At 37.3% G+C, this 19,646-nt stretch overlaps 1 protein-coding gene across 13 annotated transcripts in view; it reads left to right on the forward strand.

Annotated features, from left to right (window-relative positions):
* The window catches only part of POU6F2 (POU class 6 homeobox 2), a 352,332-nt gene that overhangs the window by 196,040 nt on the left and 136,646 nt on the right, over nt 1-19,646 (forward strand). For all 13 annotated transcript variants that reach the window (XM_021546659.3, XM_021546677.3, XM_021546724.3 and 10 more), the window contains one exon: nt 16,549-16,853. In XM_021546659.3, coding sequence (XP_021402334.2) covers nt 16,549-16,853 — 305 coding nt within the window. The remainder of the gene's footprint in view (nt 1-16,548; nt 16,854-19,646) is intronic.

A 19,646-nucleotide genomic window follows, 5' to 3' on the forward strand; every position in this document is an offset into this window, starting at 1 on the left:
AAAGGAAAAAAAAAAGAAATTGCGTAATTTCTAAGAGCTGCAGGTAGTAAAGAAGCATGTTAGTTCTCAGGTGAAAGCATGGCAGTTTGATAACAACCTGCTATGAATTAGTATTTATTGGAGGAAGTAAAGTGCATTTATGGTGACAGTTCTCAGCACACTATAAGGGTTCTGTTGTACTGTTTAGCTAATTGTCATCTATTAATATTTCAGTGAACAAGGACCCATGCAAAACCCATTTGGTTTAATATAATCAGTCATTTTACATAATAAGCACAGTTCTCCTAGACACAGCCCAGCTGCTTTACAGTTATTTTCATCTGCATACCGGGACTGATCTTTCAGTTCTACTTCCCACATTAGTGATGTAGAGTACTCCATATTTTAAACTGATACACTGCAGCATGAATGCAGAAGAATGTCCTCATTGCAGTATGGCTAGGCAAGTAATGTACATGGTGCCCTAAGCAAAATTATTTTAACAAGTCTTCTATTCAAATTCTAATTATTGTCATTCTCATCCAACCTCAAAGTTCAAAAGTTACATTTTGTTGCTACTGGAATTTTGGAGTGAAAAAACATCCTGAAGGAAAACTTAGCTTTGACTTAGCTGTGTATAAGAATGTTTTTTCTCTTTATTTCTCTTCACTGTCCTTCTTTTATCTTGTTGAAATTTCCTCTAATTTTATAAAAACTGAGTTATTTTGTCTAACATTTTGAAAGCACATTGTATTTTGCATGCCCTGAAAACCCAGTCAGGTCAAAAAATACCAGAAGTTCCTAAAATTGATCTGTTTCAAACATAACCATTGGCTTTTGAATATCACAGGAGAGCCAGGTGCTCCCAGGGCTTGAATTAATTAATTACTTTCAACTAGTAAACCTCTTGTGCTATTTTAAATAATTATGTGTTTCACTACTCTGTGAGTTTAATCCTGTATGCTTAAAATGGGAATTATCCTCTGTTTATGGTTAGAAGCAAAATACCTTTTGTTCTTGCTGCAGCCAGGGCTGGAAATAGCTCACTCAAGTTGCAGATGGAGAGTACACAAAGCATTTTGAAATCTTGTCTTTTGAGCTATCATTTATTTTTATCTATTCTTTACAGTTAAAACTGATCTTTTTAATGAAACATTTTAAATTCCCTGCCTGAGACGCCATTTGAGCAGATAGTTTCACAGAAGTTCATTTGCTTGTGCAGGGAAATCAGACTTGTATGAAATGTTACTCTATGCCAATTTAGCACAGAATTCCAGGATGTTTTCGCCCAAGAGTGATTATAAATATTTTAAAAGGTCATTTTTCTATATAAAAGAAGGTATTGTGTCAATCAGTTAACATACGTAAACCACCCTACTCACCAATGTGTTTAATGAAAACTAATTTAGTAAATCCTCTCATTCTGCCACCAAATTGTTCATGATTCTGTTCCTATAAGCATAGAGATAATTGTCATAGGGATAGTCTTTAGAGGATGTTTAATTATTTGTAGAATTGACCCTGAGATCTCTCTGTGAAAAGCACTGAATAAACACATGAGTATAGTTTTTATCTAAATTCAGAAGATAATAACTCCACCTAAACTTACCTTTGACACAAAATGGTTTTGTTTGAGGAAGCATCCTTTGGGTGGCATCCCATTTCAAGCCAGCTGAAACTTTACAGCATAGGTGTAATTTAACTTCAATTAATTTAGATGTTTAATTTTTTAAGGGAATTATTTGCTATCTTTTTTACCTGAATCAGGCACATATAAATCATATTCACAGTAAATTGATGGATCATTTCAGAATTAACATTATTCCAGTGGTGTATTGCTAGTAATTATAACAAAAAATTGTGGTAGTGGGGTTTCATAAATTATTTCAAAATGTTGCATCATGGTGTTTTTTAAGGATTCCATATGAGTGGCAGAGATTTAACCATGATTCAGTTGCTGTGTAGGCTTCGGACTTGCTATGCTTTAGTTATACTTTTGTTTATTTGGACCTTTATACGGCATGTATGTTTTCAAACCATTCTCACATTAGCAGCCATTTTCCAGCTACTCTGTGTGAGAAAGCAATCTTTAAAACTGTCCTCAGTACTTAAGAAAGGGAAGAATTACATGAAGAAGAACCTCAAAGATGAAGGCCAGGTTTGAAGCCCTGTTTCATTAATACTGGATGACAGGAAGGGGCCCAAATCCTAGATAATGAGGAAGGAGGTGCAATTTTTTTAAAGCTATCTGGTGACAGGGAAAGCAAAAATGACATTCAGCTGACGAATGAGCAGAGTTTGACCTAGCCTTTTGACCCTTCACAATCAATCTTACCGCTGCTTCATAAAGAATTATAGTTGTGCCACTCACATTTGACTCTTTACTATCCTTCCTTCCTTCCTTCCTTCCTTCCTTCCTTCCTTCCTTCCTTCCTTCCTTCCTTCCTATATTCCAAGTGTTCTGTGTGCTGTGCAGTGTCCCTGGCACAGAGAAACGTGGAACAGCTGGTAGTGTACCTAATGCTCCACAGGGCTATTCTGGAATGTCAGTCAAGTTGGTCACTGCATTGTGCAAGGCAGAACAGATTGTGTCTGTCTGAGAACACTCAGCAGGCTCCTAATGTCGTGTAGAAAAGAAAATAATGAAATTGTTAAATATAAGCTGGCTTTGCTTATTAAGAGTGACAACACAATAAAGATGATATTTGATCCCACGTAGGAGCTATGAAAAAGGCAGGAAGAAACTAGCATTTTTTTTGACTTGTTATAGTATTTCATTTTGGTTTGGTTTGGTTTTGACTGTTTTATTTGAAGTTTTATTGATGTGTACTCTAAGAATTTGCATACCTTCCTTATTGGAAAGGACAGGAAGACTAGACAGTGGATGACTGCTGTGTTATATATTAAGGGTGGCAAAGCAAGAGCTGAGTAGCATTAGTGGCACAACTGAAGCAAAGAGAAAGTAATATCCAAAAGACATAGAGCTCTTAGAACTATGTAAGTAAAAGCTGCACTTTCCTCATTGTTCCAGAAAAGCAAATTCTATTACACTGTTCTGTGTAATTCTATCACATTGCTCTGTGAAACCCGTGAAGAAGAGTTTGGTCTTGCTGCCCTCATCAACTGTGTTGATTTGTATATTTTTATTTCCAGCATTTTTGTTTTGAGATACTAAAGGTAAGGCTACTCAGCAAGGACATCTGTAATGTAATCCACCAGCTGCAAGAGATAACCATTGGAGGTTTTTAACTTTTAAGGGTAAGAGGATGTCTATGGGAAAAACACGTCTGAGGGTTTGAGTTTTTTTCCCAGTGCCAGTGATTTCTGTGGAGATACTAGAAGGAAATCATGGTTGATTTTTTTTTTTAAGTTGGATCCTGTAAAATTTTGAAGGTACATCAACCAAGCAAGTCTTTGCATTGCTGGTTCTGAAAACCTGAAAAATATTTCACAAGAGTTTAAGAAGAGGGAAAGAAGTCTCCAATTCCCATTTCTCCTTCTGTAATTTGGCAGATATCATTGGTGTATGAATGAAGGACACTCACACAATGGCTCAAATTTCATAAGCATCATAAAAGTCTAGGCACAAAGCAGCACAGTCTCATTAGCAGAGGAAGTGAGGTCAGTAGTCTTCAGCTTCTTAACAAGATGATAGAATTTATGAAGCATCACAGCAGCAGGATGTGGTTGCCTTCAGACTATTCATATAACAAGCCCACTGGGGTCCTATAGTTATCACCCTAGAATTTATTTTCCTTTCTTTATTTTCTTTTGATATCCTCCTGTTTCTCTGGCCTAGCTTCCTGCACTGGAGGAATCACTTTATTATTTTGGGTGCCTTGTTGGCGACATTTTCTTTTGGATTATTTTTTGTCATTAACTGGTTTAGTTTAGATAGTTCCATTGGTGTGTCTCTGATTATAGGGGTGCTCACAGAGATGTGCAATGAAATCTAAGTATTAATCTTCCAGAAAATCTGGGACTGGTGTTCAGTCTAAGGTATCCTTTCAATCCAATCTGAGATGAGTGTATAACATGTGCCTAAGATGAGAGTTCAGCTTAAAAGACATCCTACTTGTTGTACATGTCAAAAAGTTCTATGGTCTGCTGGGAGTAAAAGCATTACCCAGATATTATCAAAAAGTAAGAGCAAACAATGGGTGATTTTAAATCATTTATCTCTCATTAAAACCATGGTGGTAGTTCTACAACAATCTTTTCCATAGAGAAATAAAATTTTGTGTATCTTTGACCCCCTTCTTCTTGAGGATTTTAGCACACATTGCTGAACTTCACTAATTTAGCTTCCTGTGATGAAGGAAGTGAAGTTTATTATCCTTCTTTTTCTTTTATAGAACAGGAAGGTGAGGCAGTGAGATTAACTGCTGTGCCCAAGGTGGTGCAGATCTGGTAGGTTCAGAAATATGGATTCCCAGGTGCTGATCTTCATTTATAAAACAGTCAGTCCTAAATCCCTATTTCTGATCTGACTTGTTGTCTTATGGGATGTTTTTAATTTTTTTTTCTTAATTAAGAAAGCTGTGCTTTATATCGTGGAAGAACAGCATCCAGATGCGAATAGTATGTGTCAGAACAGCATATTTAATTATTTATAACTGCTTTCTTTGTTTGATGGTTTGATTGTTATTTATTTTACTTTTCTACCCAAAGGTTTGATCACTTAAACAGCCTGGAATCAAACATTTGGCAGTGTTTACAAATTATGAAAGTGGTTTCTGATTAAAGTGTTCTGTGGGAAAATTAAAGTTGCAGATCAGTACATAAGCCAATGGCATTCTTCTGAATTTCAGCAGGAGAGATCTGCTCTGTGGCATGTGCTCTGCATTTGTACTCCTACTGGCACAAGATGCAGATGGTGCCTTGCACATTTTCCCTATGGTCTTCTCTGGGCTGTTGACAGGAGAAACACTGAGTCCTCTCAGTCAAGTGAGGTGCAGGTCTGCAAGAAACCCTTTAGACAGTACACAGCAAAAAGGCCAGTCCCAATTGCAGCTGAAAAAGGGGACAGAATCATGCAGACATCTAAAGCTTATCTATTTTGCAGATATATTGTGATCAAGTCTGAAAATAATTGTTACATCAGTTAAACCAGAAAAATCCCTGGCTGAAGTAATTTTGCATGAAGTCATATGTCATTTCACTGTTAGAGATGATTAAGAAGTACTAGAATTAATCTATTTAAGAATATTGCTGTTTAAAGAAAAAAAATAGAAATTACTTATAGTTTTGTCTGTACTGGTTTGTGGACCAGTGTTGATTCAGATACATCATTATTCTTATGTTCTTGGCTTCCACTCTTAATTTTCCAGTGTAAAACTTTAAAACATAAGATGCTTCCCTGGCATTAGCTTCTTTATGAGTTGAAAATCCATGTGATCCATAATCCAAATACATAAAACAGTCACCAGTGTATGCTGCAAACCTCTTAATGAATTGTTTTACACTGGATGATTGCTTAGAGAAGACTAGCCTTCACTTAGGGGTGAAGTGAATTTTAGCTATTTCCTGGTACAGTTCCCAAAAGCTCTACTGTTTGAGTAGCTATTGGGAAAAAAAATATATCCCTATACATTCCTAAAAAAAATAAAGGCAGGAATTTACACATCTTTTGCACAGCTCTTTATCACAATCACATTTATAATATTATTTTCTGACAATAATGTTTAGCCAGATTTGCATTTGCTTCAATTCTGTGTTCAAAGGTGAGGATTGCTGGAGTACCATCAAAACTCCATAAGCTATAAAGAAGTAAATGTGTCTACAGGTGGTAGAGAAGAGAAGCTGTTGGGGCCTTATGTGCACAAAGAGAAAGTTCTGCATGAGGAGAACAGTGGTTGAACCGCTGGAGATAATGGCCTTAGGAGCTGCCATAGCCTGTAGAAGGCTGGAGGACCTCTGTAGAGCTGATCTTTCCAGGCAGTCTTTAGACAAACATGAGCCCAAACCTGGCCATATTTTTGAAGACTGTGGGAGAGAGGGGAGAAAAAGTAGTCTTGTGGTCATGTTATACTGGATCTGGCTCTTCGTCAAGGATGGAGATGAAAAAATAGTTTGCCCATGCTCCTTGGCACTTGGATGGAAAGTCAAAGGGACCCATATTTATTTAATCTTCACTGAAAACACACAATGGAATAAACATTCATAGTTGGCAAATGGAAAAATTTTAAATTGATGATGGAAGAAACATTCATTTCCAAGTTTCTGAGCGAGCTATTAAAATCAACAGAGTAAAGACAAAATCCCTGGCACTGAAAATGAAAGGAACAGTCTTTGTATCTACTTAGTTAAAACTTGGCAAAACAAATCTAAAGTAGTGGTTTCAGATTTCCATGTGCACTAACTGTGCCAACTTTTGTTCTCAGGGTTGCCATGACAGAAAGTTCATCCCACTTGCTCAGTGCTTTTTCCACTAACTTTTAAAATTAGAAGTTAATTTAAGCAAAAAGCTAGATCTTGTATTGGCACTGGCATGTATTTCTTTATTTTGTACTGTTTAATGCTCTAGGCTTTTCATTAAAATACACTTTTTGAAACAAGCTCATCTCCATTTAATTGTCATTGGAGTTAGTATAGTAAATATAGTAGCGATGTTTAGTAAAGTAAATATAGTAGCAATGATTACTGCACTAACGGTGTAGTATTTCTACCTGCACTAGTCAGTGGGCTTTTGCAAGAGGATGAGAAATTCAATAATTTCAAAAATAAGGGAATTTGTGAACAGCAAATTGTTTCCTCTTGCCCTCAACCCAAAAACATAATTATCTATGGCTACACATTAGCAATAAATTTCACATTATGACCAATATTTTCATTATCATGAAAGTTTTCTTAATTCTCTACAGTTTAAGATAGTTTTTGCAGTATTTTATGAAAATAAAAACATTTTTATATATAACAGAAGAAAAATTAAAAAGAAAATTGTAGTTGTTTGGAAACTTCACACAACCCAGAAACATCACTGCCACTATGTTTTTATAGGGTGAATAAAATATGCATGTTAGGATACATTCTCTTATGAATTTTCTTTATTTTTAGAGCAAATTCTGGAGGGTTCTTGTATAATTCTTAAAAGGATGCTATTAATAGCAGGTGCATTTAATATGTATAACAGCCCTAATGTGTTGCTCATGTTTCATAGTATAATTGAGATTTGGTATAGTTAACACAGCTGATGAGACACAAACTCTTATTTAAAATATTTCGTTGTTCTGAATTATAAAATTAGGGCACAGTTGCCTTAAGGAAGGCAAAGACTAGCTTTGTGTTAGTGTTTTTGGAGAATCACAGATGAGCAACAAAATTCAGCTTTTCTTCCATTAGCTGGTGTGGAAAAGCAAGTATTTTCATTGATATTGGTGATAAAGTATTAGTTACTGCATCAAAAGGGTGCCAATACTCTGTTCAGACTGAATATATGTACATAAATAGTGAATCATTTTTTAATATATTTTTTGCCAATTGAAAATTCTTCCTTTATGTCCTTTTGCTTTTGTTCTCCTTCTATTACTGGGGACTCCAGCTCCATGTAAATAAATACATTATTTAAGTGGAAGTTCTTTTATTAGTGTCTGTGTGTTCCTTTTGAACTAAAAATAATTAACCTTGAAGAAGCAACTTAAGAGCCAAAGTAAGATCTAGATGGAGTTTGCTCAACTGTTCTGCTATTAACTGCTACTTTTCAGTGTTTAAAAATGTACAAATTACCAAACAGCATGGGTTTCCTATGTGCTTTTGGAAGCCATGAAGTGCACAGTGTATTGACTGGGCAGTGCAATGCAGCTGTTTTTCTGGACTCCCCAGTCCTCCTCTTCAGCTGTGCATAGGTCTCATCCTGACAGGAGTATGACTGACTTCACAGCCTGTGAATGAGGATTGACTATAAAATCTTCTCCCTAAGTCTCCCACACAAATTCTTTACTGATGAGCAGTAGAATACGTAGTAGTATGTGAATAACGAGGTTGTTTATTCCATTGGTGAGCAGGAAATCAGGCAGACAGGAGTACATCAGCACACAAAGAGCAGCTAATTCTCTGTTGCTGCACAAAGGTGAAAGATACCATACACAGCCAAACTAGGAGTAGTGTCTGAAGCAGCAAGATGTTTGGCTGATGAACAGTAGAGACTGGAAAGAAATCTCATATGCAGCCACTCTCATTTCCCTGCAAACTAAAACTGAGAAGTCAGTCCATCTGTGCCAAATACAAACTGCACAGTCTAGAACCATTGCTTCCCTATTGTTGAACTTTGTTTTGAATCTCTCTGCAAGTAAAATAAACTAGAAAAAGGGATATAGGCAGATTGCCTCAAACTGACCTGCAATCAACTTAAATACCACAAAAAGAAAACAGCTACAGATAATATGGTATGTTTTGAAATGCACATAACTTAATGCAGTGTTTTTTAATTATTCACAGCATATGCTAAAATTATGGAAGATTCTTAAAGACAGCAAAATAGAGTTACTGTGAGTCAACAGTAGGCAAACAGCAGGTACCCTGCAGGTGGTGCATGCATTCCAGAATATCTTGTGGTATGATAGATTATCAAATTAAAGTTCACCTCCCAGCTCTTCTATAATTTCTAGTGTGGAGGTAGTTGCATAGTGTAGAGAAACTCTTATAAAGAAAGAACACCTCTATCTTCTGCTCACATAGTATTGTTACACCACCTAGCACAGCATCTCCTCATCAACCTGTGCTCGAGATTGTTGCTGGACCACAGTTAATAAAGCAATGCCCCTTGTGACACAGACAAAGCTTTGTCTGTGACACAGACAAAGCTTTTTAGTCCATTTTTATTCTTCTGTGCCTGGTGAAGAATACCACATTCATCATGGTACTGCATTTGTGTCCCAGCTGTTGATGAGTAGTGTTGAGTCCCTACACAGGGATAGGGAGCTGTGTGTTTTCTTTTGCTTTGTGTTCTCCTCCACCTTTTTTACCCTGTTAGTGCTATTTTAAATTTTTCATGTCTTGGTGAAAGGAGATGTTCAAGGCCATATTGAAAAAAACAGAGTCTGTTAACAAGGTTGAAGCTCAAGTCACTGCTCCAGCAGAGAATTTGTGTGCAGCAAGGTAGAACTGCCATTTTTTCACCTGGTTCTTGTACTTGCTGTTGTAGTTTTATTGACTGTAAAGAAAAGAAGAGGGTTGCACTGCATTTTTTTTCCCTTTCTCCCTTTTCCTTTCTCCTAGTGTATATGTTGCTGTTTTCTGAGTCATTCCATGGCCTTTTCTCACTGCTGTTCAGTTAACTTCTTTGGCTGGAATTCGTACAGAAAAACAGAATTTACAGGTGCTTGACTCTTAGAGTTCTTAATAGAAAACAGTGTTTCAAGTCCTTTTCTTTCACAAAAGACTGGAAGTGAAAATTGATAGAAATATGGTTACAATGAGCATCTGAGACATGAAAGCAAACACTCATATCAAGTCACCTGCTGGATACTGTAGCCTGTATTGCTTAACTAGGTTGACACTGGGATAATGTGACATTATCCCATGTCATTCCCAGGACACTTTCACAAACTCAGCATAAAGACCAACTTTTGAAACCACAAATATTTTGGTCCGCTATTTGATCGCATTATTTTAAAAAGCCCTGCAAAAACACATGTACAAAATACCTGGTACATTTCACTCACTGTAATTTTACTTTTAGTTTAGGAAACATTGCTCAGTTCAAAGACTCCTTGGAGAGACTTCTCGTAATTCCTGATCTTCAAAGAACCATTGCTGAAGCTACAACTGGATAAAAATTTCTTTGTCCAAAGAGCCATTTTCCATACATAATTATAGAAGATGGAATTGCAGATCTGAAAGAATGCAAAATCACTACCAAGCAGTTCAACAAGCTCTTCTTGACGAGACTTTGCCCCAAAGCCTCACATGGGCTCATTGTCAGGAGAAATGGCAGGATACCACAGTCCCCAGGTGGACTGGGGACCTGTGACTCTCTGAACTGTAGGACAGAATTCTGCACAACCTCTTCCCAGGCTTCTGAGGCTGTATGTTGTTGCACTACTTTTTCTACAGGTATAGGTATTGCTACTTTGAGTATGTCAAACACTTAGTCTTTGTAAGTTCCATTGAAATTACAATTCCCATCAATGTTAGAGCACTAAAAGTGCAGGAGAGCAAAAATAAGCTGCAGTTCCTCTCATTAAAGGTTGTGTGTGCTGAGAATGCCCAGATTTTGTCTTATGTCCATTATAAATCATGGTCATTGCTCTGTGAATCAGCAGACTGTTGTTTCTAAGTTAATTTCTTTGTGTCATTCATCCATTCCCTGTCATATCCCTTCAGCTGTGAAATCTTACATTGGGTTCTGTTGGCCTTTAAATGATAATCTTTTCACTGTCAATTAGTTTCTTGCTAAGGAGTCCTGAAGAATTTTTCCCATGAATTGGGCAGTTATCTTAAATTCTGGTCCACAGGAACATAGTTATGGGCTCAATATGGTCTTGAAATCCACTCTGTAGGAATACCATGCCACTTAAGTTTATTTTTCTATTCTGTTCTTAGACAATGTGGGACTGGTTCTGCACTCTGTAATTAGAAAACTGCTTTTATCTTGTATAAGGACTTAATCAGAAGATCTTACCCCTGATCTGTGAGTCATGTTTTCATTAAAAAAAAAGGAAAATTGTTAAATTTAGAAATTTAGCATATCTAGATTATTTGTTTGACACACAGACTTTGACATTCAATCATTTACAGTGTTGTCATACTATGCTTAATTGCCTGGCTTTGAACAAGACTCCCAAGACAAGTCATCCTGATTGATCCTCTGTGTCTTGATGATACCCTGACTCCAGTTACTGTTTCAACCATTTGGACAGTATGAGACCTAAGGTCCCATTTGAACTGAGAAAGCAAATGGCTTATTAAAGTCTAATTTTTCCAGCTTATTCTTGCCTTTGAGCATTTTAAATAGGTTAATGCAATTTTTACAATACACTCAGGGACCTTTTCTTACAGTTTTGTAACAAACTAGAGGAAAATAGCCCCTAAATTATCTTAAAATGGGAATTATTCCAAATATACTTGTCCTGATACTTAGTCAAGCTCTCCACTTTAGAACTTTTTGTTATTTTTTTTTTAATTTATTTATTTTTTTCTCTTTCCAAGATTTTAGTGAATTATCATACATTTTAAAGTTTGGTAAGGAAAAAAAGTCTGATTTATTTAATGCAATGGATCATTTTTCAGGGAAGCTCCAGCATTCATCAAAATGTAGAGACACCACAGACACCATATAAATTATGATGTTTTTTCTTCTTAATACTTCCTTTTTATTGCCTACATTCTTTAAAGTGAATTCAGTGCTCATGAATGATGAATGATGGATATGACAACACTAGAAAGTGAAGTCTTCTGTTTATCTGCAGAATTAGTGCAAAGGACTATTGGCAATGCAAGTTTCTCCCCATAACCCCATCTGTGTTTTGCAGCTGTAACCTTGAGGGATCGCCTTTAGGAGCAAGGAGATGACTTGATCCGTGTACTCTTTCCATTCTTAGCCTCTCTGCTGAAAGTGCAAATAATGATGTCAATTGATGCCATTCAAGACCATAGTCTTTTTTGATCTTCCTCATTAAATGTGAGGCCATCAATTTATTACCTTGATTGTGTGACAAACTTCTTCCATTGCAGGCAGGCTTTCTGTGGATATCTGTGTGTTAATAAGACTTCTATACATTTAATACATCTTCTGTACAGTAGAAAACATGAAAAAGCACCACTAAAGGGCAATGACTTTTGTTCCCTATATTGACCTAGGCTGAATTTGAGCCAGTGATTTAGAAATAATATGCTCTGTATCCCATTACTAATCTCTTCAGCCACAAGTCCAACCCTTCAGAGATTTTTTTTTTTCACAAAGAGAATGCTAACATATTTAAAAGAACTCACATTTTACTCTCAAGAAGAAAATCAGAGCATATGGAAAAACATGGGTATTTGGCTAACCTACCACTCATTACCCAGGAGGGAGAGAATATAAATGCGAGCTTGCATTAGATTGTTCAGTGTGTGTATTCAATCTTAAGAAATCTGTTTCAAAGAAAAGAAAGGCATAAACCTCATTAGAAAAGAAACAATAGGGTGGAAAATAAAGCGAGCCATGTCAGTTCAAACGCAAGCCCAGATGCTAAAGTTAGTTACACTTTTTAGTTTAAGGCAATGCAAATCCATTCTCCATTACAGGGGAAGTGGAAAAAGGCATTAAGCCCTTGAAATGACAGGAGTCATGTTCTGTGCTCAGTCAAATAGGAAAAGGTTTAATGTATGATTTTCTTCTTTTTAGTCCATTGTACATTGTATCAAGGCACTGAAGAACAACTATGCAACTACATAAATAGGAGGAGATAAGCTAGAGTAGCACAATTGTTTGTAAGCTAAAATTGTTTCTTATTCTTCCTACCCCTCCTTCCTCTTTACACAGAAACAAGCATGCACAAAACATTAAGAAAATAAATAAGAATTTATATGAAGGTTATCCACAAGAGCAGATTCTAGATACAATTTGAATTCCTGAATATTAATTTGATCTTCTGCCAAGCACTGTAGAGGTCCTAAGAATCTGCGTTTATATTCTGAAGGAAAAGTAGAAAAGGAGTCCTAATTTTAAATTGTTTTCATTACATAAACATTTGTGAGCACACTTATATTCCTTGCTTTTTGGAAAATCACGATTAAGCTTTAAAGTGTATGTTTTAACCTAAAGTAAAACCAGGGATATTCCCCTACTTATGTCACAACATGTTAGCCAGAGGCAGCAGACAATTGCTACTATTTTCCATTAATCAGGCTTGGGAAATGAAGACAGAGCCTCTTCAGTTTGCTTACTACAACCAAATTTCACTCATCCCCCTGTTATGGATCAGACTGCTTCTTTCAGCATGGTTGCCTCAGAGGTGAATTTTCCCTATTGTAACACTCTATTTGGCAGAAGAGCATTTTCATTTCATGTTAGTTTCCTGTGTAGGTAACCAGCAGAGGAATAGAATAAGAAATGACACATTTTGTGTGAATATTGTGAATGCATGGCAACACTATGCCTAAGGTATCCCCCAAAGAAAGTCAAGGAGGAGTATGTGCCTTCGGTCATAACTTTGTCTAATCCACAAAGTAGCCTGAGATGTGTGACAAGTATTGCAGCAGATACCCTAGGAGATCAGAAAGTTTGCTTTCACTGCCTCCTGACCATTGATATCCACCACTGAGCTCCATGCCTCTTATTCTAATGTATATGCTTTGATACTATGAGTACGTATAATCTGCTTAAAGAAGGATCATAAACTGTATGGTGAGCTCATGGAAAGTCTGCCACAACACCACAGCAAGCAAGAAGTTTGTTGAACCATAGGTTTTAAAAGCCCACATGCAATTGTTTCCTCATAGATATCAGTTATATTTACCATTATCTTGGATACCTGGTATATGTGCAGCATGTATTTTTTTAGAGAGAGTTGAAATGTCACACAGCTTTTGTGGATTTTCCTCACCGTTTTTTATTGCTTGCATACAGTTTTAGTTGTGTCTCTCTTTTAAAGTAATGTTCTTTATGTTGAACTTTTTAACCATAAAAAGAACTTTCTGCGATTCTTTGCAAGCCTTTTTAATTCTTGAATGCAATTGTGAAAGTAGCACTTTTCACTAAAATATGTCGACATTTTACCCAGCTGTTAGCCAGTAAGTCATAAAAAAGATTCCTGTGAGGTAGGCAGCGCATGTTATCTTTTATATATGCAGACATAGCACTGTTGTACCACCTGAAATTCCATCAGGCTCCAAGCTCTGCAGAAAGTGACAAATGCTAGACAGGTTTACTATTTATAATGGATGAGCTATGCAAGCAAGCTCTGGGAGTTGGATTGGATTTGATTGCAAACAATAATATGATACAATCCCTGCTGTGGATAGTACACACATTGTGAGAGAAGGTACAATCTGGCAGCATGAACACCAGACTACAGGCATGATCCACAGCCCTAAATCCACCTTCATGGTGCACCTACTGTGTGGCTTTCAGAACACCTTTGCTGATCTAACAGTCCTTCCAATTCCTTATCTGTTTGTTTAGCAACAGCATGTTAAACAATCATACCTCTCTAAGCCACTTCAATGCAATTTACAGATCAGCATGGTGATGGGCTTCAGAGAGGCTTTTTAAAGGAATGACATGAAAACACAAGAAGTTATTTGAATAATTTTGTGCAGTTTCTGGCAGTAAACCCAGAAACTTTTTAATGAAGTAATTAATCAGATTATCCTTCAGGGATATATCTTCTACCCCAGCAAGAATGTTTTCATTTCCAGTACAAAATTGAATGGTAGAATATTGATCTTCCTGTTTTCACCAATATTCAAGTGTTGAGCAAAGCTTTTCCAGCCCTAGATGAGAAGGTTTTTTTCTCCTCCTGTCCAGTTGTGCACACATAACATAAAACAGTCCCTCATTCCTCTTCATGAGCCATGTGGATTAGAAGTTATGCTTCTGTGGGATGTCATTTAATTAATTTCTCTGTTGGAGTCTGTGGATTCAGTAAGAGTCAGTTTGAAATCTTCGTTCTGGTTGTCACTGATTCATGTAGTCTGCTAAGGTATCACAGGTGAAGAAATAGCCTGCACAATAGAAAGAGTTGGTCTAGATTTATTTTTTCCTTGTGGGAATGGTAAGGGTCTTTCTGCCTCTACAGATAGAATTGGTGAATGGTTTTCCTTGCCATCTGAGATGATTCTTGATATGAATCATTAATTAATCTGTGCAGTTGCTTTCTTGTATACACACCTTCTTGGTTCTCACATGCCTTGGATTATATTTCCACTCACTACCCTGTTGGCTTTAGGGCATTTAGTTACAAATTCTCAATGGGAAATTGATGGGAGTGTTCCCTTACTTCTCCAGGGTGATTTCTTTTGCATGAGATACCATACATGTTTTTAAGCTGATGGTCACTTTGCTTTGTCTTGAAACACAAAACTTCTATGAGTAATTTTCTTGATAGAAATATATTGGTGTTATCAGTCCTCCTTTGAATTATTAGGATTCTTTGCTGAAGTCACATACACATGGCTATAATTCTTGTTAAAGCATATTTCTAGTTTGATTCCTGCATCTGTTGAAAGAAAATTTAGACCAGCTATGAGCATGGGAATGGAGAGCCAACAGCTCTTCCTACCAAGTCTTATACTTTTCCTTCTCACAGCCTTTTCTGGTTTACCCTTTCTGCCTCATCTGTCTCCATTTTCTTTTCTTTTTTCTTTTTCTTATTCCAGTTTATGGCTCATTGATTTCATAAGTTGCACCTAGACCTCAGGTTCAGCCTCAGGGCGTAGACATCTAGAAAGCTGAAATAGGGATGTCGGCATGAAAAGAAAGTGCCGATGACTTGGCTTTATCTGCCAGTCCACAAATAACTTGATCAACAGAGTTTCTGGCCATGAAATCTGAGTGCCATTTTAAAAATAACAAATTTCATTCATTCCCAATTTACTTTTGCTTCTGTGGATAGAAATTAGAATACAAGGTGGTGCTGGCAAAGCAGTATATAGAGCAAAAAATATCATAATGACCTCACAAGTTTTTTCTCTTGGGATCTTACAGCTAACTAATTCAACCCTTAAGATGTTGATTAACGTCTCTATGGCTGGAGACAGAGGTGACTTATTCAGGACATAATCCCAGAAAGCATCAGTCTTTTGTGATGTTCTTGCTGCAGCTTAAAGCTATTCTTCCTTAGTGACATCCCTATGACACACTTCCTGTCTTCCTGAATTTAATGGATGTCCTAGTCAGTTGGAAAGTGTCTCTGGGAAATAAAGTTTGCCTTTTGTGCTAGCAGACTGATGTGAGCCATGCACTTCCAAACATCATGTTTGAAGCATATGCTGCACAACAGATCTTAACTATCAGGAGTAAGTGAGCAGTGCAAGTTACATGAAGGGATTTATAGCTTTTAGATGTGAATTATAAGAAGCTATTCTTATTTCAGAGAGACACACATTTTATTAGATATTTTTTAATCCCTAGGCATCACACAAGAAATTTCACAGCTGAATGTTTTATTTCCTGATACCTACTGCATAATGACATGACAAAGTTCTTTTCAGAGTATCCTTCCTTTTATGACTATGACTTTCTCCTCCTTTCATGTTATGCGTTCTTGCTATACTTACAAGTACAGTGACAATCTGTTCCTCTCTTCTATAGGCAGAGAATATTCCTATTGGCTTCACTGGTAAGCTTGTCTGAGCCTCTCCTGATCAGCTCTGAGCCCCATCCTGTGGGCAGACCTCTAGCCCTTTCAAAGGTTTGCTTTCATTGCCCCCAGGGAATCTGGCTCTTTACCACAGAATTACACAGGCAGAACCACAGGCTATTATTGATGGGAACAATTTCCTCCCACATCCTGAATTCTAGGGCCAGCTGTCTTCTAACAAGTGTGTCCCTCAAAGTAACAGAACCAGAATTTTATCCAGAATACTTTTAATGCAGTAGGTATTACTGAAACTTGTATAACTCCCTTCCCTCTCTTCAATTCACAGCTACCTCATCCCTGAACTCCCAGCTTCAACAGCTTCAGCATCTTCAGCAGCTCCAGCATCAACAGCAGCAGCAGCAGCAGCAAAGCCAGCAGCAGCAAGCTCAGCAGGCACAGACTCCACAGCCAGCCCAGCAGACCCAGCAATCACAGCCACAGCCATCAGCACCACCACAGCAGAACCAAACACAGCCCCAGAGCCAGAGCCAGCCACCTCTACCCTCACAGTCCTCCAGCTCCCCTCAGAAACCCAGCCAGTCACCAGGGCATGGCCTTCCATCTCCTCTTACTTCACCAAATCCATTGCAGGTAGGACACTACATACAAATCCCTAAAGGTCTAAAAAAAAGCATGTACAGTCTCTCTTACTGCAAGGGGAAACAAAGGCTACACCTTCTGACCACACAGGCTGAGAAATTCCAACTTGTGCTACTCAATCCTTATGGGCACTTGGCTTAGAACAGCTAAAAAGGCTTGATGGACCAGAAAAAACACCTAATGATGGTTCTAGGATGCTGCTTCCTGAAGAGTAATATCTTTTGCTTTTAAAGCCTCATGTCATAAAATTCATAGAAAACTCTTTCATTTTTTTCCACAGACTCATTGTATAACATTCACAAAAGACATTTGCCCAGCATTCACCCTTTATGATAACTTAAGAGGGTTCCTATTGGTTCATTAGGAGATGATCCTGACTATCAGCTTCTGCTAATGGACATGTGCATAAGGGTGGATGTGTTACCTCTCCTCTTGAAATCACAGTCCTAAATTTTATCCTGCTAATAATCAGATACTTCTGTTAAGGTTCTTAGTATATGTTCCAAAGCTAAGGATGCCAGCTGATGCCATTCATCAATGAATGCTCACTCTAATGACATGGCTCTTTTTTAATGGATCAGCAGCTACCACATCCATACTGATGCTCAGCTCTGCCCCTCTGAGAAGTCCTGGGCAGAAACAGGAGAGCTCTGGTCCAGTGGTCCTATGTTCTTAGATCTGGGTATTCTTGCCCTATATGTGTCTTCCCACATTTACACTGTGCAAGAACAGCTTTGACTGTACCCATAAGTAGTGTGATTCTGAGCACCAGGGTAGTCTGTGAAGTGAATGGAGTCTTATTCACTAGGCAGTGAAACTGCACTTAGAAGCCAGAAAAGTCTCTATCAACTTTAGTCTTTAAACTTTGAGACACCACTTAAAATATTTTATCCACATTCATGGATTTGGATCCATTTCCTGCAGAAATAAAACTGCATTAGCTTAATAATTAAACAATCCTTTTTTAGACAATTAAGGGAATTGGTTTACAAGAAGCTTTTCTTGCATGTGGCCAGTTAAACCTGCATCAATCTGAACTTCAACTAAATTGCATGAAATCTGATTTTTTTTTTTAATGGTTTAGATAATAGACTTAAAAGTCTGCAAGAGATGTGTCCTTGCTTGCTGAACTTTTTCTTAGAGAATAATGCTTCTAAAGCTTCTTCTCTGTATTGTCTTAAGGACTGCATTTGCATCACTTAATACCCCATCTATCATGTTAGTCAGTGCTTTGGGGCTTTTTATATGCAGATTATTGACATTCAGAGACACAGATATTTTCAGGGGATCTTATGTTACGTTTTATTGTCTTAGTACAGCTGTAATGTATGCACACTAACTGTACACGTGATATTTTGCTAAAACTGCCTGCTAAATAGTGTGTTTCAAAACTCATTAAGTTCTACAAACAAAGCAAATGCACACATAAATTAGAGTTGGAGTAGGGAAGAAGTTGGATTATCTCAGAAAACATACCTTGAGAAGGTTGTACTAAATAAATCTGAAGTCTTAGGTCTTATATAGCCTTTGGTCCCAATGTAAATCTCAGATGAATGTTAGTCTTTTCAGTCCCATCTCTGATGTACAGGTGCTTTCAACTGTTAGCTTCCCTGGGTTATCTCTCATTTTCATAAGTACAATAAAAGTAAGTAAAAGCTTTCCTGTTCGATGCCAATGACAATACTACATAGGTACTCTTTAGCCTTTAGCATCCTTATACTCACAACTACCCGTCTGAGGGCAGTCTGGATGTGGCAGACAACAGAAGTAAAAGAAAGGAACCAAGTACTCTGCAGTCTTTTTAGTTCAAATACTATCCCTTGAATGGTTTAGGAATTGGGATTAAATTTAATGAAATACACCAGTGTGAGAGATCTGGCATTTCCCTTGGACTGAGCTCAGCTAGTGCTGCCAAGCCAGTTGCATGTCTGGTTTACTTTCAGAACAGTAATGAAGGAATTAGAAGTCATTAGGTGTTAGTTCTGGCTCAGCATTAAAAACTTGCTAATAAATAAGTAGTTTTAATGGTCTTTCCTCTCTGAACCTCACCATTTAAATAGCCATGAAATCCCAAAGTTTGTTCACAGATGCAAATACGCTGTGTACTGACAATCACAAGAGAAGCCAGAATTGAGCATGCTACTTCAGCCCTCACCTTAAGTAATGTGTGTAGGGTCATTACTTTGGCCTTCTAGACATCTCTGCAGCATTTCTACAGCAAGTTCAATACTGCTTAAGCTTCCTTAGAAGCAATTAAAACTTGAAGCATGCTCTGTCTTATTACCAGGAATTCTGAGACACTTTTATATGCAAACAAGTGGTACTCAGAAATATTTCCAGAGGAACTGATGTTTTACTTTGTGTATGGTTGTTTGGGTACTTTTCTAAATCAGAGCAGTGATAACATCTCCTCCATGAAATTTGTCTTTCCATTCTAAATCCTGCAGAAAAAGGCTGCCTTACCCTTGTACATCCATCTTGAGGATGGATCTGAAATTATTTTCTTTCACACAGGCGGTTTAAAAAAAAAAAACAAAACAAAAGGAGGGAGCACATGTTTGGCAGCAGTTCCTCATAATAGCTGCTTACAATGTGGGGGTTTTTTTCTGTTTAATGCTCCAACTTAAAAATCAACCTGACGAAAGTCAGAGGTAGTATGTCCTCTAGGGTAATGTTCTTTATGAACTAGAGTGAAATGGATTTTCTTTGAAGAATATTAAGGGAATAAAGAACAACTAAGTTAAAGTTTGACAGCTAAAATTTAATTTCTGAATTCTTGACTTT

The sequence above is a fragment of the Lonchura striata genome, chromosome 1, assembly GCF_046129695.1.
Source record: "Lonchura striata isolate bLonStr1 chromosome 1, bLonStr1.mat, whole genome shotgun sequence".
In the NCBI taxonomy this organism is placed as follows: Eukaryota; Metazoa; Chordata; class Aves; order Passeriformes; family Estrildidae; genus Lonchura; species Lonchura striata.